We start from the raw sequence: 27,798 nt of genomic DNA on the forward strand, positions 1-27,798 counted from the left end.
ATCAAATGCAAGCCAGTGTGTACACAGCAGTCTCCCCAGGAAAGTCTCCCCAGGCTCTCCTTCCTGGGACTGAAGGATGATACTAATGATGATCGTCATAGCAGCTAACACTTCTTTTCTTTTTTTTTTCTAAAGGTTTTATTTATTTGTCAGAGAGACAGAACACAAGCAGGGGAAGCGGCAGGCAGAGGGAGAGCAAGGAGCCCTATGCGGGGCTGGATGCTAGGAGCCTGATGGTCTGAGCTGGCTTAAACCAGTGAGCCACCTAGGCGTCCCAGCAGCTAATACTTATAAGATAATCTTTTTGAATCCTTACAATCTACCATCAAGTAGATATTGTTATTGGCGCTGTTTCACATAAGGAAATTGAGATACAGCAAGTTTCATGAAATAAGTATTTATTGTGGGTGAACAAATCCATGCCTTCATGAAACTTACATTCTGATGGGGAGTAGATCAAAAAATATGCCTATTCTCTCTCAGATATAAAGCGGTGGAGCTGAAATTTGAACTGACGAGTCTGCTCAGCCACTATGGTTTACTGCTTCTCAAATTCTTTAAACCAGCCTAGATGAATAAGAGACCCTGACCTCAAAATGTAACAGTCTGGGGTGGGGAGGAAGATTTGCCAATATATTATCATAATAAAAAAATGGACTGAGTATTGAAATAGAGTAAGCAAAATTCTATGGTAACACAGATGAAAATGGAACTATCTGTGCTGGTGATCTCAAACCTCATTTGTAGATTCCTCTTCTTAGAGCCAGAATCCCGTTTCCAATTTACCATTTCTAGGTGTCTATTCCATGAGCTCCTCAAATCAACATAATTCAGTTTTCTTCATATCTACTTGTTCCTCCAGTTCTGTGAGTGGGTAAGAGTAGCATTACTGCCACTCAGTGCTGGGCTTTTCTACCTGTCTAGTGGGGGTAGAGGATATTTATAATATATTTCCTTCTCTACATGTCTATCAGTGCTGCCTTAGATCAAGGCTATGTTGTAACACTACTCAACTTGGGTAAAAATTGATTAATTACATTTGCATCCATGTAATTCTGGGATAAAATTATTGGTTTATATATTTTAGATTATTATGACCAAAGTATTGCTGTTTTTAAAACCTTTGCAGAGACTGCCATATACAAAACTGTAGAAATTTATTTTTATGCCATAACTATTAAATTGTTGTGTTAAGGCCCAGTAGTTTGTGTGGGGTCAACAAACACAGATCTACTACTCCTACAATATGCTTTTAATTTATACGAGGTTTGGAAACCTTTAAATCTTCGTGAATATAAGGGAGAAGAGGCTAACTGGCTTATTCAGTTTACCATAATGACTTTTTAACTTCCTGTAGTCTTACTTGAACCTGTGTGTGTGTGTGTGTGTGTGGTGTGGTGTGTGGTGTGGTGTGTGGGGTGTGTGTGTGTGTTTGTGTTTATTTTCTCAGTGGGGAAGAGGCTTCTATGATCTTTACCAGGAATGTGTATTACTTGGAGTGTCTGCCCTCTTTTACTTTTCTCCTATATTACTTTCCCTCTTTAGATGATATAGGTCAATAGAAATAACTGCTTTATTTCTAAAAGCTAGCAGAAGAGGGCACTACATTTGTCCTGTTGCTGTGGTGGAGACCCCTTAGATGCTGACAACTATGCTCTCTCCGGAGTTCAGTAATATTATGAATGTAACTGAGGAGCTGGATTTCTGGGGGGTACTAAAATGCTTTGGAGCTCATTAGCCATAGTACTAATTTGCTTTTTCTTTTTTCATTTCTAGATTTGAATATCAAGTCATCAGGTTCTGGCTGTGTAAAAATCCAAAATATTGAGTGTGATAATTGTAAAATTGAAACTGAGCAGGGGACTGTCATCTTACAGTCTGTTAAGGTATAAACATTTTCCTAATTGTGTTTAAATCTTGTTGTTTTAAAAAACTGTAAACTTTGAGCTGCAGTGTCAAACTAACACTATTATTCTGAGTATCACGTGTTGAGAATATTGAGTATTATTTATTCATCTCTCAGACATTTCTGGCAAAAATTTTGTCTTGAAATCAGTTCCGTTTTGAAAGTATAGAGGTTTGTAGCAACTTTGAAGGTTTTCCTCATTTTTATTTTTCCTTAAGATTTCATTTCAAAGTGTACAGTGAAACTAATAATACATTCTTAGTATTCTAAGATCTTAAGTTAAATTTTAGTGGTTTTTTTTTTTTTTAAGATTTTATTTATTTATTTGACAGCGCACAAGGAGGCAGAGCAGCAGGCAGCGGGAGGGGGAGGCAGAGGGAGAAGGAGGCAGAGGGAGAGGGAGAAGCAGGCTCCCTGCTGAGGAGTCCGATTTGATTCGGGGCTTGATCCCAGGACCCCGGGATCATGACCTGGGCTGAAAACAGACGCTTAACCGACTAAGCCACCCAGGTACTCCAAAGAAATTTTAGGTTTAACAAATGGCTTTCTTCCATTTATTAGAGTAAGGAAAAGTCTTTAAGCACTACAAATATGCTTAAAATATTCGTCACATTTTTAACATACTAGGTAGCTCATTACTTAAGGATTAAGTAGGTATTTGTGCTAAACAACAAATGATTCGTCTTGTTTTGTAATAACACTTTTATATTCAATTTTCTTAAAATTAGATTGATCTCAGCTCTAAATGATTTCAGATACATCTCTGATAGCAGCTGGTTTGTCATTACTGTTGGTACTTCTTACAGTTGCATATTCAAAACCTTTCTTATATTTGCATATTCAAAACACAAAGCTTATGAACTTTGATGGCATATAACTTTGTTGAAGAGAAGTCAGTCACCTATGCTTCATAATTTTAAAACATTTTCATTTTTATCATAAGCACTAATTAGAATGATTGATGCATTTAAAAATTTTTTATGTCATTTGTTTCAGTCACTTTTATTTGCACCCTGTCTTTAGTATCTGTTCACATGTGAACCATTTCAAATAAATGTAATTGCACAAATATCACAAAAGATTAAAGAATACTATTATATGCCCTTTTAGAAAAATACGATGGTTCAGGTTCTTGTTGTAAAAGATACACAATGAAGTCTTCATGTTGAATGACTAACTGGATAAGAATATTCATAGTTCCTTTTTGCCTTTAGAAATATATTGTTCACTCATCTATGCTTGACCTTCAGAAAATTCATCTAGAATATTGTCTTCTGAAAACTCAGTATCTTATATTTTTAGTTTCATAATCAAAATTAGAAGCTAGATGATACAAACAAATGGAAAGATATATTTGGGATTGGAATAATTAATATTGTTAAAATATCCTTATTACCCAAAGCAATCTACAGATTCAGTGCAATCCCTCTCAAAATGCCAATAGCATTTGTCACAGAACCAGAACAAATAATCCTAAAATTTGTATGGAACCACAAAAGATCTTGAATAGCCAAAGTAATTTTGAGAAAGAAGAACAAAGCTAGAGGTGTCACAATCCCAGATTTCAAGATATACTGCAAAGCTATAATAATCAAAACAGGCACAAAACTGGCACAAAAAGAAACACATAGATCAATGGAACAGGATAGAGAACCCAGAAATAAACCCACATCTATATGGTCAATTAATCTATGACAAAGGAGGCAAGAATATACAATGGAGAAAAGATAATTTTGTCAATAAGTGGTGCTGGGAAAATTGGACAGCTACTTGTAAAAGAATAAAACTGGAGTACTTTCTTCCATCATACACAAAAATAAACTCAAAATGGATTAAAGACCTAAATGTGAGACCTGAAACCATAAAACTCCTAGAAGAAAACATAGGAAGTAATCTCTTGGACATCAGCATTAGCAACATATTTATGGATAAGTCTCCTCAGACAAGGGAGACAAAAGCAAAAACAAAACAAAGAAAAACAAAAAACTATTGGGACTACACAAAATAAAAAGGTTTTGCACAGCAAAGGAAACCATGAATAAAACACCTTTTTTTTAGAATGCAAAGTATATTATTTTTAAACTTCTAAATTTGAAAACAAAACAGCCTAGGTTAAATAAAGCTGAATGTGCTCATTTGGAGCTCAGTTTTCCTGCTTACAGTGCAAAAACAACTTTCTAAAACTCAGGCAGGAACACTACTGTTGTGATGGTCTCTGATTGGATGAACTGATCAATCTCAGTTGGTAACATCCCTTTTTTCTTTCTTGGTAAGAGTTTAAAAAAATTTTAGAATAGATGCATTTTTCTAGTCTTAACAGAGACAATTTCATTCCAGATGTCTCCTGAGAGACATATACCATATACAGGAATCCATTTTCATCCTTCTCACTTTCATACACTTCAGAAATCGGCGTGGACACACTCTCCATGCTGTCTGTTCACTAACAGGAAGAAGGCTTGATTAGTGTTGAAATGTAAGCACCTTCTAATTATCTTAATGAGCTCACTCATGTTGACATGATCAGGTACAAGGAACTTGGTTTTGTCCAGGACTGGAAGTTGCTTCTCATCCTTGTACTGTTCTAGTGAATGGGAGAAGATATTTGTGAATGATACATTTGCTAAGGGGTTAATATCCAAAATATATAAAGAACTTACACAACTCAACACCTAAAAACCAAAAAATCCAATGGAAAAATGGACAGAGGACCCGAAAGGACATTTTTCCAAAGAAAACACACTGCCAACAGATACATGAAAAGATGCTCAACATCACTAACTATCAGGGAAATGCAAATCAAAACCATAATGAGATATCACTGGACACTAGTCAGAATGGCTAGTATCAAAAAGACAAGAAATAGGGCGCCTGGGTGGCTCAGTTGGTTAAGCAACTGCCTTCGACTCAGGTCATGATCCTGGAGTCCCTGGATCGAGTCCCACATCGGGCTCCCTGCTGGGCAGGGAGTCTGCTTCTCCCTCTGACCCTCCCCCCTCTCATGTGCTTGCTCTCTCTCATTCTCTGTCTCTCAAATAAATAAATAAAATCTTTAAAAAAAAAAAAAAGACAAGAAATAGTAAGTGTTGGTGAGGATATGGAAAATAGGAAACCCTTGGGCACTAGGGAATGTAAATTGGTGTAACCACTGTGAAAAACAGTATGGACATTCCTCAGAAGATTAAGAATAGAAATACCAAATGGTCCAGTAATTGCTTTACTAGGTATTTACCCAAAGAAAGCAAAAACAGTAATTCAGAAAGATATATAGACCACTATGTTTATTGCAGCATTATTTACAATAGCCAAGATATGGAAGCAACCCAAGTGTCCATCCACAGATGCATGGATAAATAAGATGTGGTATGTATACACACACACACTGGAATATTACTCAGACATAAAAAAGAATGAGATCCTGCCATTTGTGATAACATGGATGGACCTAGACTCGAGGGTATTCTAAGCAAAATAAGTCAGAGAAAGACAGATACCATATGATTTCACTCATGTGGAATTTAAGAAACAAAACAAACGAGCAAAGGGAAACAAAAAGAAATCAAGAAACAGACACTTAACTAAAGAGAACAAACTGATGGTTACCAGTGGGGAGGTAGGTGGGGTGGGGGGTTGGGTGGAATAGGTGATGGGGATTAGAGTACATTTACCCTAATGAGCACTGAGTAATGCACAGAATTGTTGACTCACTGCACTATACACCTGAAACTAATACACTATATGTTAACTATACTGGAATTAAAATTAAAAACTTAATAAAAAATATATTACCATTAAAAAATTGATAGTTCTATGGGTACTGTTCAAATATAAATGTACTCAAAATCACAAAAGAGTCTGCAGATTAAAAAAATTTTTTAAAATCAGAAGCTACTATCCTACTGTTCATCTCTTTGCTTTTTTCTTTTGATTCATGTGATAATTCTGAGAGATCTTTTTTGGTCATTTTTCTTCCTCCTGCCATTATGGGCATAAAAGAAAAAATGGTTTCTCAACTTTGGTACTATTGATATTTTCAACCAGATAATTCTTTGTTGTCACGGGCTGTTTAGAAGCATCTGTGGCCTCTACCTACTAAATTCAAGTAGCACACTCCTTGGTTCTGACAATGAAAAACACCTTCACATTGCCAAATGTTCTCTGGGGGGCAAAATCACCTTTAGTTGAGAACTACCATTCTAGGCAAGTTCTTCAATTCTTCTGTTGTCTTACCATTTTTTTTTAAGCATGGTTGACAGTAACTGATGAATTATGATGAAATAATTCCTAGGATAATGAAATAGCAGAATATTATAAGATGTGAAAAGTAAGAACACTAAGAGCCAATAATGTATTTTAGATTTACAGAAGAGTCCAGTAGATGGATATAGTAATTTTAAGATAGAATGTGTTTTATTCTATTTTTTAAAAGTGAGTAAATTTTCTATATGTTCTTTGGAAGACCTCTAAGAAAATAAAAATCATGAAATATCAGTCCTTACAAATAGAATAGTTTAAAAAAAATTCAAGAGCTAAAATTGGGTCCAATGGATCCTAATGGTATACCAGATCAAGAGAATTATTCTTAGGATCTTAGGATATAACTGACTTAAATTCATAAATAGGAGCACTTGGTGAAAGATCTTGTTTAATTTTTAAATGTACAATATTATTATCTTGAATTAATGATTGTCTATTAATATAAGTTTCTTTTCCACTCATTTTAAGGGCATAAATATATTTGATCTGTTTGATAAAATGTTTATAGCAATAATAATAGCTATTGTTTACTGGGTCTTTTTTGTACCAGGAAACTTGGCTAAGCCTTCATTTAATCTTTGAGTTATAATATCTCCCCTTAACCAAGGATGAAACTCAGGCACCGAGAGATTGAGGAGCTCATTTAGGTTCAAATAGCTAATAAATTAAGCTGAGATTTGAACTTGGGTCTTTCTTAATTTCCAAGCTCATGTTCTTTCCACCTTTCTTTTCTTTCTTTCTTTCTTTTTTTTTTTAAAAACACTCATAAGTGGCTTTATTTACTACACACCAGAGACCTTGCTAAGAGTTTTGCATATATCATCTCATTTAATCAGCAGAGCAGCCCTGGGAGCTACGTGCTTCCTTATTTGACAGATGAGGAAGGTGAGGCCAGGAGATGTTTCTTGCTGAGGTCACAGAGTTGATGAATGACAGAGCCAAGACTTGAACCTAAGTCTGTCTAGAGCTCATGTGCTAAAACCACAAGGCTGCGTTGCTTGAGTGACCTGCGACCATCTGGAAACACAGCCTCTGTTCATATTTTTATAATCATTTATGTATGTACTTGTTCATATGTAAAATATATATATCTTTTTATTTTATTCTTTTCATGGATAATTTTTAAATTTTAATTCAATTAATATAACGTATTACTGGTTTCAGAGGTATAGGTCTTTGATTCATCAGTCTTATATAATACCCAGTGCTCATTACATCACATGCCCTCCTTAATGTCCATCACCCAGTTATCTCATGTCTCCACCCCGCCCCCCATTCCCCCATCCACCTCCCCTCCAGCTACCCTCAGTTTGTTTCCCATGATGGAGTCTCTTATGATTTGTCTCCCTCTCTGGTTTCGTCTTGTTTTGTTTTTTTCTCTCTTCCCCTCTGATCCTCTGTTTTGATTCTTAAATTCCGTATCAGTGAGATCATATGATAATTGTCTTTCTCTGATTGACTTACTTCACTTAACATAATACCCTCTAGTTCTATCCATGTCATTTCTTTACTGTTGAGCAAAATATATGGCAATACTACATTTATTCTGCACTCTTAGAGAATAAGTAAAGAAATTTTTTAGGCAACATACATAACTCATGGAAGGCCACACATTTGCATTTTTAAAAAATGCAATACAGTAGTTTATACTGTATTGGTTCTGATTTATTTATTTTGTTTTATATATTTTTTAAAAACCTTATAATCTAATTTTTTGGAATTAGATTAGTTTTAAGTTATAATAGTAACTCTTGATATCTTTGAGCCTTAGCCCTCTTTGAAAATGATGATTGTCTCCTTAGAAAAAAAATTCACACATATGTGAAATTTTGTTTTCAATTAAGTTTCATAGACTCTCTAGAAATTCATGTAAGCTTGATTTAAAGTAACATTTGTTTTGGAGGTACTCTTTTCAAAAGTTTATCAATTGCTTGATAAATACTATGTTTAAAATGCAGTTTGACTTCAGACTCATGTCTCTGTGGGCATAAAGTAGTCTACCACTGTAATACAGGTAAACTTTTTAAGAATGATTCATTTTGTCCCTTTCACTAAATTTTTTGCAATTCCTTCCTGGGCTTTTTTTGCCTAAGGTTTTTCTATTTTTTCCCTTGAGTAAAGCAACCAGAAGATATATGGTTGTTTTGAATTTAATTTTTCCCTACAATTTAGACACTTCTATGCTGTTGCTGGTCATGATGTTGGTGACTGTGCTTTTGCTATTTTTCTTCCTTTGCTAATTACCTTTTTTTTTAATGATTATGGCAGAACTGAAGATGTATGTAATGGTTAAGGTAAAGCAAGCTACTCTAAAAAATAGATCAAACATCTAATGGCTCATGTACAACTATAGTTTATTTCTCTCTTTTGTTCAAGTGTCTGGGTGGCTCTTCTATTTAGTGATTCTAGGTTCTTTCCATCTTCCGGCTTTGCCATCTCTTAAAATCTTACTGTAATCTGCACTCATCTGGTGGAAGGGGCAGAGCATAAAGAAGGCACACCAACTCTTCTTAAAAGCAATAGCCTTGAAATTGCACAGAGCATTTCCATTTAAATTCTGTTGGCAAGAACTTAGCAACCCCTCAGAGGTAACAGAAGCTGGAAAATATCATCTCTTCATGGTTCCAGCTATATTGCTATTACTTTGGGGAAAAAAACTGATTTTTTATAGACCTATGGTAGTTTTTCCACAGTTGCCAAGTGTGAAATCAAATCTTTCTCTCCCCCCACCCCCCCAGGACCCCTCACCACTCCACACACTTTTTTTTTTGGACAGAGGAGGATAACGGTGACTGCTGTTTTATTTGTGCTTGAGACATTTTCACCCAAGTTCCATTTTCTGGGGTGTGATATGCTAGAAAGTTTAATATAATCAGTGGGCTGTACCTTAAGTATGAATATATCCTTCAGAAGACTCCAGCCACAGATGTGGATTTTGAAATCATACAGACCTTGATTCTGTTAGTTTATATTTCGTTGTTTTCTGTCATCTGATAAAGTTATTTTACTTTTCTGATTCTTGAATTTCTTCCTCTAAAAATTGGAAAAATATAACACTTATTTCTGAGTTGTGAAGATTAAATAAGTCATGTAAAGTAGCGAACACTGTATTTGGTACAGAGAAAATGTCAAGTAATGGTAACTATTATTGTTATTAATAATGATAATTATTAATAACGATGAACGGTAATAGTAATTATTATCATCTTCCTCAACATTTATGTTTAGTTAGCCAGTCACAGTGATCTTATATTCCCAGACCCTTTTTCAGTGAAGCTACTCTTTTTCTCTAATGAGTACGGATGGCTTATTTAATCCCTTTAACAGCAGTTGATGTTCTTTCCCAGTTGATGTTATTATCCAAACAGTGCATTTCTGTTTTATTCCTGGTTCCTTTTGCTGCTTTATTATTATTTAAAAAGAAATTTATAAAATGTTGGAATTTTTTTTATTACTCTACATCAGATTTATTCTTTTTCTCTATATTTTTGTATTTGTCTTTCAGAGTCAAAAATTACATGTTCAAACAAAAGGAGGCAAAGTGATCTGTCTGGGAACAGTTTATGGAAATATAGATATTCATGCATCAGATAAAAGTGTAAGATTGAAACTTTTTTTTTATTAGCAATTATAATTTTGCTTCAAGGTGGCTCACATAGTTTGTAGGTAGGTTCTATAAAATTTGTAGCATAACATTCTCACCTTTTTAAGGCACTTTAGTTCATTAGTAAATTCAAATTTGAAATTGAAGTGATTAAGTATTACACAACTTAAATTTTACTTTGTGATTTAATACTTTTGACAGGTATTGATTTATTTGGAATTGATAACATCTTTAAATATTAAATATTTAATTCAAGTTCAGAAGGGATGTTTATGATCATGGATTAAACCGGATCATTGAGTATTACTGCCACGGTTAGGATTAAATTTTTTTTATGTGTTAGATTTATTTGAGCATCTTTCCAAGACCTGTTTACTTTTCCTTTGGACAGTTGAAGGTTGAGTTTCAGAACTCAACTTTCTTCAGTATTTTCCACAAGGTGGCACCATTAGATAGCATCGCTACTCTCCAAAAGCTTTTATTATCCATAGAGATTTTGGTTGCTATGAGATAGTTTGTATTTTTTATTTATTTTATTTTATTTTTAAAAGATTTTATTTATTTATTTCACAGAGAGAGACAGCGAGAGAGGGAACACAAGCAGGGGGAGTGGGAGAGGGAGAAGCAGGCTTCCCCCCCGATCAGGGAGCCCGATGTGGGGCTCCATCCCAGGACCCTGGGATCATGACCTGAGCCGAAGGCAGACGCCTAATGACTGAGCCACCCAGGCGCCCCGAGATAGTTTGTATTTTTTAATTAACTTTTGTTGCTTTCTGTGATTTAGCATAGTATTAGGAATATAGTTATAATTTTGAAGTATAAATTGTCACAGTTTTTTTAACATTATGGATAATGTTTTAAATCTTTGAGAAAGATCTAGTTCACCTTTTATTTTACACTTACACAATTTGCAAGAATCTTTCATTATAAATTTAGATTTTCTACTGAGCTTTATTCTCAGGTAATTGGTGAGGATGAGTTATATCTTGTAGGTAGATTATTCTTATTACTATTTTTTAAGATTTTAATTATTTATTTGAGAGAGAGAATGAGAGAGAGAGAGCACAAGAAGGGGGAGGGTCAGAGGGAGAAGCAGACTCCCCGCTGAGCAGGGAGCCCGTGCGGGACTCCAGGATCATGACCTGAGCCGCAGGCAGTCGCTCAACCAACTGAGCCACACAGGCGCCCTTGTAGGTAGATTATTGTTGGCATAATTAAACAAGGTAGATTATAACAGTAATTGTTTCTACTATTGTCACTTTTATTTTCCATCACCTTTGTCTTAGAACCTGTGGGATACTTTTAAGCCCCAACATTTAAATTCATCCTTTACATTAGACTAGGAAAGTATTGAAAGATACTGCATGGCCTAACTGGCAGCTCTTTTAAGATGGCATTTAGTTTCACCCCTTGGATTGCTGTGGGCTTAGAAGTGCAAAAGGGAAATTGGACAACTTTGCAGCTCCTTCAAACTGTCCTTTAAATGATGGCTTATGTTAATTGAAATGATCTAAGTTACCAGAATATTACATATTGACATTCAAATAAACATTTCAAAGGAAAATTTAAATCATCTCTTCATTATTTGCTATTTTGAACATTTTGGCCACCTTTTCCACTCATTAAGTTATTTATTTGTTCCAACTTACATGGTTTATTGAATATTCATTTATTCCTGCTTTCTATTATACTATTTTGTTTCTTTCCTGATTGAGTTTTGTGTTTTATTAAAGAATTAATCTGGATATTTATTTCTATTTATATTATATGTAGTGTTAATATTTAAAATTTATTTCTAAGCTTGTGGGGTTTTATATAAAGTAAATGCTTATGATATGTTAACTCTTAATATATAGCTTTCACAGAGGTGTGCTATGGATACTTGAGAGGTAGTGTAATGAATTGGTAAAGAGCACAGAACTGAGAAGCAGACTACCTGGGTTCAAATCGGGCTCAGCCACTTAAGCTTTTTATTTATTTATTCACTCATTCATTCATTCATTTATTATTTTAATTTTTTAATTTTTTTTAAGATTTTATTTATTATTTCTTTGAGAGAGAGAGAGCACACAAGCAGGGAGAAGGTGAAGCAGGCTCCCCACTGAGCAGGGAGCCCGAAGCTGGGCTCCATCCCAGGGTCCTGGGATCATGATCTTAGCCAAAGGCAAAGGCAGATGCTTAACCAAATGAGCCACCCAGGCACCCCTCACTTAAGCTTTTTAACTTCAGACAAGTTACTTAACCTCTGTGTGCCTTGGTTTTCTGGGAAATGGAATAATAGTAATGGACTTAACTCAGAGGGTTATGAGGATTAAATCACTTAATACAGATTAAGTACTTAAAACAATGTCTGGCACATAGTTAACTCTAATACAGTGTTTACTATAATGATGATGATAAAGGTAAATGAAACACAGGAAAGATGACTAGTCCTAGATCTGCCAGTTAACTTTACTGAGATTCGTTCCATTATTCATAAAATAAAGTTGATATTGTTTCTTTTTCCTACTCAGCAAGATTGTGAGAAACAAATGAGTACTGTAAACATTTAACAGCATTTTTAATATGTCATTTTAAATGGAGTGGCTGTTTTAAATAGTATCATTAATTTTAGTATCCTAAGTTTGGTACAGAGAAGATAGAAATCCATTTCCTTTGATGTTTGGATGAACTGGTGACATAGTTGTCAGTTGACCTCTCTTAGTTTGGGCTACAAAGCCACAGTGCTTCCTTAAAGTGTGATTTTCATTAGATATAATGTTGATTTATAATAACTAACCTTATGAAAAATTTTCCTTCTTGTGTAGAAAGGAAAATTAATTTATAGTAATATCTCTATCAAGAACGTATTAATTTTTGGATCTACTTTTTGATCTTTCTTTAATAGCTACTTCTGTTAATAAGCAAGCTATACAGTTTAATCCAAAGAGTCTGTTTATGACTATTTGCTCCATTAGCATTAATAACTATAAGCAAGAGCCTCAGCATTTTGCTATAAACTATGGTGTCCTAGCTTTAATTTTTCTAGTTAGTATCTGATATAGTGCATTATATGTGGTACTCAGTGAATTTTGAATTTCTTTGAAATTAATTTTATGGAATGATTGGCTAAAATAACTATATTATTGTAGTGGGGAAGGTGTACGAAAACTTGCTTTTATTTGCTTTGGTGCAGCGGGGGAGGATATTTTTCTAGTTTTCTACAAGGTAAAATATTTAGTATTTAATGAAAAAAAGTAAATCCTTAACCGTTTCCAGATACTCATACAAAGTCTCTTAAAGGCTTTATTTGGTTTTGGGGAGAATCTAATCAAAAGTGCCCCTTTGCCAATTTAATCAACTTTCAAATATTTTTTCAATATGTATCTTTTTTTATCCCCTAAACCAGCCTCGTTATCTGTAAAAACCTAGAGTTGTTGTCTGCTTAATGGAAGTGCTTGGTGAAACCATGCATAAAGCAACTTTTCATGAAGAAACTTTGTAGGTAAAGGACAAAGTTTTTCAGGAATTTTACATCTGTACTATAACACCGAGGAATGCAAAACATTTGTATTCTCACAAATCTGAATGAATGTAGGTAAAATATCTTTTTTTGACTGATTTATTGAAACTAAATTTAAAGTAAAAATTCCTATGAATCCATAATCAGCTTAAACGAAACTAGATAAGAAGCAACTAGGTGTATATTATGTGCTTAATAAAAGTTAAAAAAGTTACATACTTCAAATCTGGAGGGTGAAGTCATTCTGATTTGCTCCCCAGTGGGACCTGTGCGTGCTTTTCTTTCTCTTTTTTTGTACTTCTAAATTTTAGTATTCTTGAAACTCAGTTCTTATTAAATAGTATTTTGAATTTTTAACATTTTTTGAAGTACATATTAGGAATGAATGACACTGGTGGTGTGCTGATGATGTGTTGAAAAACAATGATCTTTCTTTAAACCTGGGCAATGATCTTTCTTTATCCTGGGCAAAACTGTAACATGCCTTCCTGGTGATTCAGTTTTTGTCAACAATTTTATATAAACACTCACTTGATGCTTATAAAACACGCTTAAAATTTGTTAGAGATGATTTGGAATCCTTAAGTAGATATCTTCATTTTACATTGTGCTCAATATTTGAAACAAATTCATGCTAAATTTTGATAGGGAAGCTTAGGAATAAATACAAAATTCTTTTCATTTTGTTCAATAGAAACCTATTTTATTATTAGATTTAATGTGGAAAAATTGTAGAAATAATAGTGCATTCACTATATTAACGGATGACAGGAGAAAATCTGATAGTCCAAAAAAAAAACAAACCCAGATAAAATTAAAAACCTATTTGTAATTTCAGTTGTAACAACAAAACAAATTTGAAATAGAAGGGATATGATACAAAGGATCTAAAGGATATCTATAGCAAACATCTTTTTTTTTTTTTTAAAGATTTTATTTATTTATTTGAGAAAGAGAATGAGATAGAGAGAGCATGAGAGGGAGGAGGGTCAGAGGGAGAAGCAGACTCCCCGCCGAGCAGGGAGCCCGATGCGGGACTCGATCCCGGGACTCCAGGATCATGACCTGAGCCGAAGGCAGTCGCTTAACCAACTGAGCCACCCAGGCGCCCCTATAGCAAACATCTTAATGATGATGTTATACTGTAAGTTTTCCCTCTGAGAACAGGAATAAGATTAGGTTGCTTACTATCTCATTGCTTTTGTTCACTGTTGAATTGGAGGCCTGAGCCAGATAGTTAGGCGGGACAGAGCAGGAAAAACAGTATTAATATAAGGATTGGGAAGGAAATAATAAAACTATCACTTGCAGGCAATACAAGTTATGCATGTAGAAAAGCTTCCTTAAATTCAGGTAAATTATTAGAGTTAGTGAGTTTAGTGAAGTTGTTGGATTTAAGAGCAAATACAAAAGCCAATTAAGATAAAATGAAGTTTAAAAAAAAAGAGTTCTTTTATAATAGCATTTAGAAAATACCAAATAGGAATAAATGTAACAAAAGCTGAAGAATTCTATATAGAAAATATAAAACATTATTAAGAAATTAAAGAAGCTCTAAATAAACGAAGGAATTTAATGGGTCTATTCCATATTCCACAGACAATACACTGTTGCTCACAGGGAGCCAGGGAATTAAAGTCAGTAAAGTGATTGTGTACTGGGTAGTAACTTTTTAGGTAGTTGCCCACTAAATCTGTAGGTACCAGTTTGGCTTTTTACCAGTCTTTGTTTTATAATGAACTGATTTTTTTTTATTATGTTAATCACCATACATCATTAGTTTTTGATGTAGTGTTCCATGATTCATTGTTTGCGTATAACACCCAGTGCTCCATTCAGTACGTGCCCTCTTTAATACCCATCACCGGGCTAACCCATCCCCCCACCCCCATCCCCTCTAGAACCCTGTTTGTTTCTCAGAGTCCATAGTCTCTCATGGTTCGTCTCCCCTTCCGATTTCCCCCCCTTCATTTTTCCCTTCCTGCTATCTTCTTTTTTTTTTTTTTTAACATATAATGTATTATGTGTTTCAGAGGTACAGGTCTGTGATTCAACAGTCTTACACAATTCACAGCGCTCACCATAGCACATATAATGAACTGATTTTGAGTTTTTCTCTTAATAGACTGTGACCATAGATAAACTGCAAGGAAGTACTGTTAATATATCTGCTGAACATGGTTTGCTGGAAGCCAAGTATCTTTATACAGAATTGTCATTTCTGTCTTCTGCTGCTGGAGATATTACATTAGGAAGTGTTCATGGTAAGATGACAGAAGCCTAATACATCTCCATTCCATATAACATAAATTTCTAATTTCTCTGTAGTCGAAGAAGGATCTGCCCTCTAAATAATTAATGGCAGACTAATCATCTTTTTAAAAAAACATAAAGTGACTCATAAGCTATTTAATTTTACTTTGGCGAGAAATTAAATATGCTGTTATATTTGAAGGTAATAGTAATTTGTGATTTTTAATGCATTTCCTTTTGTTATTTATTTATTTATTTATTGCTCAGCTAGGCCTTGAATAGTTCTGGTAATTTGTAACTCTTCATATTTTAATAATGACTTTTATTTAGCATTGCATTTCTGTTAATGACAGTGAAAAGTACTGTACTTAATATATTGAGTAGCTTTTAGTAGAAAAGCAATTCCTTACCAAGTCAGATGTTGATTAACACCTATGATAAGAATAGCACTGTTCTTGGGCTCCTGGGTGGCTGAGTTGGTTGGGCGACTGCCTGAGGCTCAGGTCATGATCCTGGAGTCCCGGGATCGAGTCCTCCATTGGGCTCCCTGCTCAGTGGGGAATCTGCTCTCCCTCTCCTGCTCCCTGCTCTTGTGCTCTCTCTCTCTCTCAAATAAATAAATAAAATCTTAAAAAAAAAAAAAAAAGAATAGCACTGTTCTTTGCAGTGTTTTATACCATATTTACACTAAATCCATTAATGTTTAATTTCTTTTGTTTTAAGTTAGATAAGAATTGACTTTGGTACAGTTTTCCATTAATAGCTTACATGATAGTAAACAGATGCACCTTTTTGAAGTATCCTTAACAAAACTCTAGGTCTCTTGATTTTGATTACTTAAAGTGCTGAAATGGAAAACAAATTGCTAGGGATAAAAGAATTCATTCTTTAGCCTTTGTAAAGCCTTTTGTATTTACTGACCTTTAATATGAAGTCAGATACCTTTCCTTGGGCGGTTTAAATTTGGGTCAGACCTAGATCCTCTTTGGGCTGTAGTCTCAGGTTGGGTTTCTTGAAAGCAGACTCTAAAATGGAAATTAGAGTGCAGCACATTTACTAAGGAGGTGTCTTGGGACCAACGCCATGCAAAGGAAGGAGGCCCAACTTCCACTGGAGAAGTTGGACTGTGATGCAGCCTCAGTAACCCCAAGCGGAGAGTTCTGAAGCTGGGATCATCCTCTGAATTGTCTCGAGTCAAGGTGAGGAAAGCTGGACCTTTATATCCCCAATCATTAGATGCAAGATGCCCCAGAAAGGAGTATGATCTTAGGCCAAGATGACTCTTTTCAGCTGAGGCAATTCCCTAAGAGGGCTGACAGCTGAGGGCTGTCTGCCAGCAGTACTCCCATGAGCTAGGAAAATAAGCCCTGAGGTATGGAGAAGTTCTAGATGATGAATTACAGAACTCACTGCAGTTATAGTTATTGATTCATTCAACACTTATATTGACCACCTACTGTGTGCCAGATTTTCAGACACCAAGGATACATAGTTGGGCAGGAGTTGATCCCTTTCCTTAAAGAACTCATGGTCTTCATTATTTGTAATACTGGTACAGCAATGAGAAGAAGTAAGGGAAGGGAAAATTTGATCCAGTTGCCACTGTTGAAAAGCTTCCCTGTTCAACCCTGCTTTCCCCATCTGGTCTTTGGCCCACACTCTGCTTTAATTTTTCAGTAGTAGTAAGTTTGTAAAAGAGAGGTACATAAGAAACCCTCCTCATTTCTTAGTCACACCAGTGCCTGCCTACTTTTTAATAACCCTTCAGACAAGCCTAAGTTTCTTGCCTCTACCATGCACCCCTATTTCCATCCTTGTCCTAAGGGTGTCCTGATGGCATCCTTATCATTATATGAACATGCTACTGGAGTTTGGAGGTGGGATGGGTACAGAAGAATAGGTAATGTTCTAGCCCTACAGCCTAGTAGGTGAGAAGATCAGAGTCAGGGCTGGTGAAAGAAAGGAAGTCCCTGTGTTCTAGCTACAGGGATTTTAGTAAGGAGAGGTATCTTCCAGGGATCATCCCAAGCTGGAACTTTGTATATATATTGCAGTGAATTCTTTGTTCTAAATGGTGATGGTCATCTAACATAAATTATATTTTGGCTATATTTAAACAAGCTGGCTTGGGAATCTTAAAACTTGTTTTACGGGGAAATATGTCACTACCTCTAAACATCTGACTTATAGAAAACAGATTTGGGAAATATATGCATTCTAAGACCTGCCTGTTCAGGATTTATTTAGTTTGGCTTCCTTTTTCTTAAGCAAGGCTTAAGCTGATTTTTTTTTCAAGTAGATTTTTTTTAACCCAACATACAGATGTTGTAAAAAGCCTTTTTTTTTTAAACCACAAATATGATGGCAATACCTGTCTTTTGATAGATTTACCAAGTATATGAGTTTGGGGGTTTTGGTATTGGTAGATGGATGGTTTGAAAGCAAGTTGAAAGCAAACATGTATTGAGGGCCTCAGTGGGCTAGCCCCTTTCACTTAATGGACAATTAGCTGTTTACAAAAGAAGAAAACAAAACTTAAAAATGTCTAATTGTTTGCTCTCAATTACAAGCTAATTAGTGGAAGAGCAAGGATTTGGTCCAGATTTCTTGACCTTCCAGGAGATGTTTAATGTGTTCAAACAAATCTGTGTAATGGCCAGGGTGAACCCAAATACCATCATTGCTTTGAGGGCTTCCTGGCATGGTCTAGAGATGTTTTCTCTAGGCAGACAGTGCTACAGCACAGATGGACTACTTCAGCAATGTTCTATATTGTAAACTCCAGTTTCAGTAATACTTGTTATGCCTTACGACATCTGGCCAAAAATGTGGATGTTCTGTATAGTGGTCAGGTTCAGCTTAGCTCCATGGAGATATTTAGACATTCCATAAAAGTGCTGCTGCTATCTTCAGTGTATGGTTTCTAAGGTTTCTATGAAAGGAAGAGAGAGCATGAAGTTTATATCTTATTTATATTTTCTCTTTGTTTATATACCCTGATGGCAAACCAATACCCAACATAATGCTAAGTACTTAGAGGATGCCCAGTAAAAGGGATAATGAAAGCAGTAGTATGTCTTTTCTGACCTTCCAAATTGACCCTATGTGTAGAAAGGAAAAAATCTATCATAAATGTTTTTCCAAATGGAATTTTTAAGCATAGTTAACTATATTTTCTAGGTAAGAAAATGTGTAAAGCTAATTGACTGGTAATAACGTTGGTTGAATCATACCTATTAAGTATGTGTGCCTTCTAATGTAAAAGAAACTAGTTTATTCATGATCCAACAAATGTTCTCTACTGTTCTGGCACTGGCAATCTAATAGAATAGGTAGTTGGATAGTTTGTGTTTAGGTATAAAATTTTGTAACAGTTTATTCTCTTGATTTTTTTCTAAATTATCAAAAATTAGATTCTATGTGAATTACATTTTATTATATTCTATTTGAATATTTTAAAAGAATTCTATACATGTATATGTAAGATATACATATACGTATATGTATTCTACTAAATATGTTTTTAAAATAGAAATATATGTAGTCTCCTAACTCTTTAGAGAGAAACAGAAGCTTCCTTGAAATGGTTTGCTGGGGTTGGTTTTTATTTATAATATAATTTAAACAATTAATGAGTTTTTAATATGTAGGCATACTCATGACCATTGTTTCAGCATTTTATATTTAACTTATGTTATTATTTGGAATAAATGATTAATAAAAGTGCACTTTATTGCTTTTTTTTTTTTTTTAAAGATTTTATTTATTTGACAGAGAGAGACACAGTGAGAGAGGGAATATAATCAGGAGGGGTGGGAGAGGGAGAAGCAGGCTTCCCGCTGAGCAGGGAGCCCGATGTGGGACTCGATCCCAGGACTCTGAGATCATGACCTGAGCCAAAGGCAGAAGCTTAACGACTGAGCCACCCAGGCGCCCAAAAGTGCACTTTAAATGTTTAGATTCCCCATGTAACTTAGGGTCTTATGCTAGGTTCTTTGGGAATATACGTTGATAAATAAATTGCTGAGTATTCTCTCATTTTCTCTGTGCTTAACTACTTTGGATTTAGAAACTCACAGAAATAAAAGTTCCATTAGCTATACAAGCACAGTTGATAACTTTGATATCAGAATTTCATAAATAAATTCCCATTTTGCTTTAAGAAATGACATGTAGTCACTGGTGAATTTGTACATCTGCCATGTGAATTTAGGAAGTCAGAAATAATATAAAATTTCAAAAGAAAAGCTTTTATTGGATTAAATAGAACTTTTCATGAAGTTCTTGAAAATGCTTTGTTTAAATTCTAGGATTTATTGTTAAGTCTGTTGTAAAGTTTTGCTTTGATTATCATTTTGACATATGATAATGTTATGTTAATGTTGACTCTGGACACTCCAAACTTTTTTATATAAATACTAGAAAGGAATTACTGCTTGCTTTGTGGTACAGACAGCATAAATTTTTTTTTCAGGATTTAGACATGTGATACATGCAGTATTTGGACTCAGCTCCTTAGATGGACTTGGCTCTCTCTGTAAAGGTGATGCTGCCATTTTCATTGTGTGGCTTCCAAGCTTCCACCAAAGGAAGAGAGATCAGAGGTTGATGGGAAAAATTTCAGAAACTAAGCTGATTCTGCCATATATTTTTAGCCAGAATATTTTATTTTATTTTAGATTTATTTATTCGAGAGAGAGAGAAAGCATGTGTGTACACACAGGGTTGAGGGGCGAGGGGCAGAGGGAGAGGGAAAGAGAGTCTCAAGCAGACACCCCCCTGAGCGCGGAGCCTGAGGCAGGGTCAGTCTCACAACCCTGAGATCACCACCTGAGCCGAAACCAAGAGTTGGTTGCCCAACCAACTGTGCCACCCAGGTGTCCCTAGCCAGAATATTTTAAATGACTCTATCAAATTGCAAGAGGCTGAGATTGAGAATTTAGCAGTATTCTAAGGCAGGAAAAAAGCACACAAATATTAGTGGGCACTGGCAGTCTTTTTCATGTTTTATATTTATAATTGATCTTTCTCAAATTTCTATGAGTTCCTCCTTTTTTCCACCCCTTGGGGTATTCTCCAGGATTTCATCCTGTTTTATTGTTCCTTTGCTTCTTTCTTTTTCTTGGGCAGCTTATATACTTTTGAATCTTAACTACTATTACATTCTGATAATTCAAATTTATATCTCTAGCTCTGACTTCTGACTTACACATCCATCTGCTTGATAGATGTAGCTAATTGGCATTTCAAACAGGCATTTCAAACCCAACATTTCCAACTTCTTTTCTCTTACTTTTCCCCCCTCCCTCAAACCTCATCCCTAATGTGTTTCTCCTCCTTTATTTACATTTGCAGTTCTGATATTACCATGTACCAAACTCCCCAAGCTAGAAATCTCGAAGTAATCCTAGATTCCTCTCTCTCTCACCTCCCACTCATCTAATTAATCACCAAGTTTAAGTAGGTTTTATCACCTAAATATTTCTTCAATCTATCCCATCTTTTTCTTTCTAATTTCTACTATTCTATTTCAGATTCTTGTCATCTCTTGCTTCAACTCTGACAATAACTTTACTTCCAGTCTTGCTTTCTTCAAATCCATCCTCCTTACTGTAGCCTGTGGTGGTTTATGAGAAACGCACATTGAACATGGCATTCTCTTATTCAAACCTTTCCGATTGCCTGAATGATGTACCTAACTTTCCATTTCCCTCTTTGGACCCTATGCTTTCCCTTCCAGAATTACATAATCTCTTACTTTCCCATATATATCCTTACCTGTTTTATACTTTGGAGTCCTTGATCAGAGCCTTTGACTATACTGATCATTCTGTTGATAGTTTTCTTAAAATGCTTTTCCCACCTTTCTTTACCTCATTGACTTTTAGTAATTTTTCAATACTCAGCTAAAGCATATTCTCCTCATCTCTGGCCTTCCATTGACCCATACATTTTTGCCTAATTATAAACTCCTCAAGAGCAAGGATCATGTTTTATTCATCTCTATATTAGCATTTAGCATATGGCTTACAAATAGCAAGTGCCTCCCTTCCTGCTCCCTGCCACCCCCCCAAATACAAAAAGAATTTAACCTTTAAGGATATTTGATTGCTCTGTTTGGATTGTTAGAGTATATGTGCTTTTAAAACCATAATCAGATTTCTTTTAGTGAAGAAAAATAAACTAATGTTCATCTGTAATTGATAGCTTATTTTTTCTTCTGACCATACTAGAATGAAGAATTACTAGCTAAGAAAAGGAGTATATTTTCTCAAACACTAGGGTTTGTGGAGAAGTTGCATAACTTGAGAGTAGAGTAAGCACACATAGTTATTACAGACCACATGGCATGTGCTTTATTACCGAGAAGGCTTTTACGAAGATCCACTCCTCTCAAAGAGTTGATTTGCTTATTGTTTTTAGTGATTGGAGATGAAATAGGTAGAACCAAAATGTAGAAAACTGTGCCAGTAATGCCTATTTGGTTGAGTTGAGTCCTTTTAAATATTCTGCCTTATTCCACAAAGTATTTAAAGTAAGAGGTCCATTTTGTATATTCTAACAACTTTGGAATATTTCTGTTTAGAGTAGAGTTTTCTAAATATTTTGATATCAGTTGAAACTATATTTTTTGTATATTCCTTTAAAAGTTTAGCACTGGGGGGCACCTGGGTGGCTCAGTTGGTTAAGCGACTGCCTTCGGCTCAGGTCATGGTCCTGGAGTCCCAGGATCGAGTCCCGCATCGGGCTCCCTGCTCGGCAGGGAGTCTGCTTCTCCCTCTGACCCTCCTCCCTCTCATGCTCTCTGTCTCTCATTCTCTCTGTCTCAAATAAATAAATAAAATCTTTAAAAATAAATAAATAAAAGTTTAACACTGGGGTGCCTGGGTGGCTCAGTCGGTTAGGCGTCTGCCTTCAGCTCAGGTCATGATCCCAGGGTCCTGGGATCGAGCCCCGCATCAGGCTCCCTGCTCAGTGGGAAGCCTGCTTCTCCCTCTCCCACTCCCCCCACTTGTGTTCCCTCTCTCGCTGTGTCTCTCTCTGTCAAATAAATAAATAAAATCTTTGAAAAAATAAAATAGAAGTTTAGCATTGACAAAAATATTTTGAAATATTCTTTATAAATATTCCTCATTTTCATAGTTTTTCTTGTTCCACTCTGCTTTTACTATATAGAATTCTTAACATTCAAAAGAGATGTAGTCTGAGACTCTAGGTGCCACTATAATATGAACTAGTCCTCATTCTTTAATAGATCTAAAACTTCTATCTTATGGCTGTAGGAACCATAACTTTCTTTGAGATCACTTTACTTTCATGATGAGCACTAATGAATGGCTTTTGAGAAAGACCATGTTTTCATTTAAAAAAATAGCAAATTTTTAGAGAATTCATTGAGACTAATATAATATAAGATAATAAAGCTCTTTTGCCTTGCTGAGTGAGTGACTGGACTCACTAGCTAAATGACTGACTATAAAACTGTCATAGTTCTTTACTAATAGTTAAAAATCATAAAAATCAGTGGTCTACTTCATCTTATTTTTGAAATGTTCAGGAGGTAGAAGCAATAAAGAGAATTCTGAGTGGAAGTCCTGTTTTACACTAGATTAAACTCCCTAAAGCATGGTTTTCTTTCTTTCTTTCTTTTTTAAGATTTTATTTATTTATTTGTCAGAGAGAGAGAGAGGGAGAGAGCACAAGCAGGGAGAGTGGCAGGCAGAGGGAGAAGCAGGCTCCCTGCTGAGCAAGGAGCTCGATGCAGGACTCGATCCCAGGACCCCGGGATCATGACCTGAGCCAAAGGCAGATGCTTAACTCACTGAGCCACCCAGGTGCTCCTGAAGCATGGTTTTCTTATTGTTATCCATCTTAAAATTCTTCACTGACTCTTTCAATTTAGGATGATAAAGTCAGTAGACTAGTACCCCATGGTTCTTCTACAGGTTGCTCTTCACTTGTTTTTCCAAACTAAATTTGAACATTTAAAAATCATTCAAATCAATAAAAAAAAAAACCATTTAAAAAATAATGTTGACTATGTACTGGGTACTGTACTACCCTTTTAGGATATAATGCTAAATAAGAAACCATGATCCCCATCCTCATAGACTTGTCTAATTGCTTCAGTTTAACTGATTTGTATGATTTAAACCTAGCATGTGTAGTTCTGCCTTTTTACCTTTGTTTATGTAATTCTTTTTCCCAGAAAATCCTTCCCCCTCAACATATTCAAATTTTATCCATATTTCAAATCTCAGCTCTGGTGATATCTCTACTATGACTATTCTCCTTGTTCATATCAGGTCATTTTAGTCTCTTCTGAATGGCCGTGGCGACTAATACATATTGTTTGCTTATGACTTTCACTTATAATTATTTATAAATACTAAATTTTAACTTTTCATGTGTGTATTTCCCCAGATATCCTATAAGGCTTTGGATGGCCAGGCTGTCTTCTGGCCCCTCCCCCAAATGATTCATGTCCCTCCCACATGCAGAATACACTCCCTTCCTTCCAAGTGTCCTAAAAGTCTCATCCCATTATGCACCACATCACAGTCCAGAATCTCTTCATCAAAATCAGATCAAGGTGTATGTGAGGCTCTTCAAGTATAGTTGCTTAAGTACAATTCCTCAAGAACAATTTCTCTGAATTTGAAGACCTGTGAACTGAAGAGACAAGTTATCTAGCCCCCCTCCCACCCCCATGCATACCACCTATCCACCCAACATACACTGATGGGACAGGTATAGGATAATTGCTATAGACTTTCCTGTTCAAAAGTGGGAAAATGAGGCACAAAGGGGTCACCGGTCCATAGTGATTTTGAAATTTGGGTGGGCAAACATTGGAGTTTCCTTGATTATATCAAAAGGCCTGGGAATAATTCTTTAGGGTTTCAGGCTTTGCCCTCTGAGTTTTTGTCCTCCCTTTGAGTCATTCTTCCTTTTTCATGAAATATATCATGTGTTTGCATCTGAGTGGTTTTCTCAGTCTGCTTCCTGACAGTAGAATTTTGGAAGCCCAGTGGTCTCTTTACTTTGTACTGTAACTGTTCCTTTCAGTTCAGTTTAGCAGTGTTTGGTGTTGTTATTCTCTCAAAAATTTTGTCCGCCTCCTCTGAATCATGTTGGGGTTTATTCCATAAGATAAAAGCCACATCTAAGAATCTCTTTAAAAAATGTGGACTTCTACAGAGATATTGAGGTAAAATGTACTCAAGCTTTCTAGAGTGTCTATTGTTTGAGAGGATCTATGAAACACACCTTTAATCTTTTTAAAGGACTTTTGGTATAATTGATTAGTGCTGTGAAGTACCACTCTTGATCTTTCTGGGGTCTGAAAAAGAGGTTTTGTAGTCACCCCTCAGCTTCATTTTTAGACCATGTACTGCCAATGCCCTGGATTCAAACTTTGTTGGGAAGCTAGTCCTGACTTTAACATCTTTTGCCATCTTGAGAAGCTGAGAATTTTCAAAACTATGTGTGTCTTGGTTTTGTTTGTTTGTTTGTTTAACAGTCCTTTCTTTAGTTTATCTCTCTTCTTTTGCATTTTACAGTAAGAGGCAAAAAAAAAAAATAGGTAGCACTCACAACACTTTAACTTTGCTTGGAAATCTTAGTTAAATCACTTAAATGTTCGTTAAGGTACATTTCCTAGTTTCCACATTACTGAAGATAATGGCATTGTTAAGTTTCTACAACTACTTAACAAGAATCCTCCTTTCTCCAATTTCCAAAAACATTTTCCTCACTTCCTCTTGAGCCCTTGTGGGAAGAATACTCAAAGTCCAGCTTTCTCCTAACAGTCTGTTCAAGGCAATTTAAGCTTTCTGTAACATGTTCCTCAAAATCTCTCTAACCTCTACCCACTGCCAAGTTCCAAAGCTACTCCTACATTTTTAGGTATTTATTATGGCAGTACCCCACTTTCATCTTTCAACATCTATACTAGTTACTTCTTCCTGTGTAACAAATTCCCTCAAAACTTAGCAGCTGAAAGCAACAAACATTTATTGTCTTATAGTTCGAATGGGTCAGGAATCTTGGTGTGGCTTAACTGGCTCCTCTGCCTCAAGACCTCTTATGAGGTTGTTAAGAAAGTGTCAGCTGAGGCTGTGGGGTCCATTTGAAGGTTCCACCAAATGGACAGTCGGCTTCCTAGCTCATTCCTGTGGTTATTGGCAGAATTCAGGTCAGATCCTGTTGGCTAGAGGCCTTTTTTAGTTCCTTCCTAGTGGGCTTCTTTCATAGGGCAGTTGACAACATGGCTAGCTGGCTTCCCTCAGAGCAGAAGAGGGCTAGCAAGACAGAAACCAGAATCTTTTTAACCTAATTTTGGAAGCAACATCCCATCACTTTTGCCTTATTTTCTGTGTTAAAAGCAAATTATTAGGTACAGTCTATACATAATGGGAGGAAATTATACAAGACATGAATACCAGGAGGCAGGGATCATTGAAAGCCATCTTAGAAGCTATGTGATCTTTGGCCACTAATTGCATGTGATGGTGAATCTGCATTTACTGGATTTGAAAATTGGAAGAGAGTGTCTAGAGCACACCAGTGAAATAATATTTACATAACACATTTAAAAGAATCATTACAACCTTGTAACTTACTGAGACTTGAAAATAATTTTAGGAGCTTAATTTCTCCATACAAACCAAGTTTTATTCCTACACAAATGTACCCCTTGTTCATATCCTCAAATGAAGTATGATGGAATATAAGACTTTTAGAGGGATTTTTGCAATCAAAGTACATCTAACTGTTGAACAAATGAATCAAGTGTTTTGTTTGCTTTTGCTCAGGTACTTATACATGTCAGTATTTACAGGGATGCAAGAAATTAAGTAAATGAGTCCACTTACCCTAGATTATTTCTGAGATAAAAGCTATTCCTTTACTTTTTAATGTAGTTTTGGAATGATGGTAGAAGAGGCAACATTGCTTACATTTTCAATGCAGTAAACATAGGTAGTATGGGTCTAGGAGTAATTCTACAAACAAATACACATATGAAGAAAAATCCTACTAATTTTGGTATTAGAGGAAAGGGGGCTGGGGAGAATGGTTGCAATATCCTATTCTTGTCCTGGAAAAGTATATTTTCATCAAAAGACAGGAACCTCTGAAGCCTTTTTCTTTGCTAGTCATACTTCAATGTGTTCATTATTCCTGCCCCAAACTCTGTAACTCTTGGCACAGAAACTACTTTAATAGACATGGCAGAGTGACCTGAAAAACAACAGTAATAACTTTTTTCCATAGATTATTTTAGTGTTAGTTGGTTCAAAAGTTGGTTTTGAGTGATCTGATAAATATAGTGATGTTTATGTTGAAAATACATTTAAGTAAGTACATTTAAGTAACTTTTTCATTTATGGGTTATAGAAGTATCATTTTTCTTTCATGTTTCACAGAAAGTATGGTGGTTTGTTTTATAGTTATGCTAGAGAAGCTTAAGGTGGAATAGAGGAAGAGAGTTTGTATAGATGACTAAAGCTAGTTATTTCAGAGTTGCAGCTAAATCTCTTACTAGATTTGTAATACTGAGAAAATTTGCCAACAACAATAACAATGTTATTAAATAATATTATGGATCTCCAACCATGTTTTAGAATACTATATAACAGTTTCTTTCTAAATTATCCCTAATACATAAAATTGTCTTTTTTTTTTTTTCTTTTACAGGTAATATAACATTACAAAGCAAGATGGGTAATATCACAGTAGGTATGTACTAAGCTGCTGGTTGGTAAATTTTGCATCCTTTAAAAAATAGCTATATTTGTGATATTTTATTAGGGTAAATAAAATCTGAAGTTTAGCTGATGAACCCTATAGGATTCTGATATGCAAGTCAAATATAGGTAGACCCAATGTATGAATACATAAAATTATTTCTGGAAATTCATTGACTCATCATCCTATAAATGTCTAATTATAGATTTGGTATCAATAAAGTTTGAATTCTGATTTCATCACTTTCTATACTTGGGCTAATTACATAACTTCCCTGTGCTTCAATTTCCACATCTGAAAGAAATAGTGGTTAAGTACCTATCATATAGGGTTATTGGAAGAAGTGAGATCATATATATAAAGTACTTTAGCACAGTGTCTGACATATGGTAAAGATTCAATAAATAATAGTCATTTTTATTATTGTTCTAATCCTAAGCCAGAACTAATAGTGGCTAATGGTACCTTAGACCTCATCACTACATGTGATGCTGTGCCTGTGGGAGAAAAAGTTCAGATTTCCAA

The 27,798-nt window shown here is 35.3% G+C and overlaps 1 protein-coding gene across 7 annotated transcripts in view; it reads left to right on the plus strand.

Moving 5' to 3' along the window:
- The window catches only part of FAM185A (family with sequence similarity 185 member A), a 64,788-nt gene that overhangs the window by 1,330 nt on the left and 35,660 nt on the right, over positions 1 to 27,798 (plus strand). For 6 of the 7 annotated variants that reach the window (XR_014139386.1, XM_081800656.1, XM_081800653.1 and 3 more), the window contains exons 2-5: positions 1,777 to 1,886; positions 9,669 to 9,761; positions 15,395 to 15,533; positions 27,223 to 27,264. Coding sequence is in view for 6 of the 7 variants with exons in the window: in XM_081800656.1 (XP_081656782.1) it covers positions 1,777 to 1,886; positions 9,669 to 9,761; positions 15,395 to 15,533; positions 27,223 to 27,264 (384 nt within the window). In the remaining variant the exon portion in view is untranslated. The remainder of the gene's footprint in view (positions 1 to 1,776; positions 1,887 to 9,668; positions 9,762 to 15,394; positions 15,534 to 27,222; positions 27,265 to 27,798) is intronic. The other variant, XM_081800654.1, reaches the window with a different exon arrangement.

The sequence above is a fragment of the Leptonychotes weddellii genome, chromosome 12 (assembly GCF_054177405.1).
Source record: "Leptonychotes weddellii isolate Sample4059 chromosome 12, ASM5417740v2, whole genome shotgun sequence".
NCBI lineage: Eukaryota > Metazoa > Chordata > Mammalia > Carnivora > Phocidae > Leptonychotes > Leptonychotes weddellii.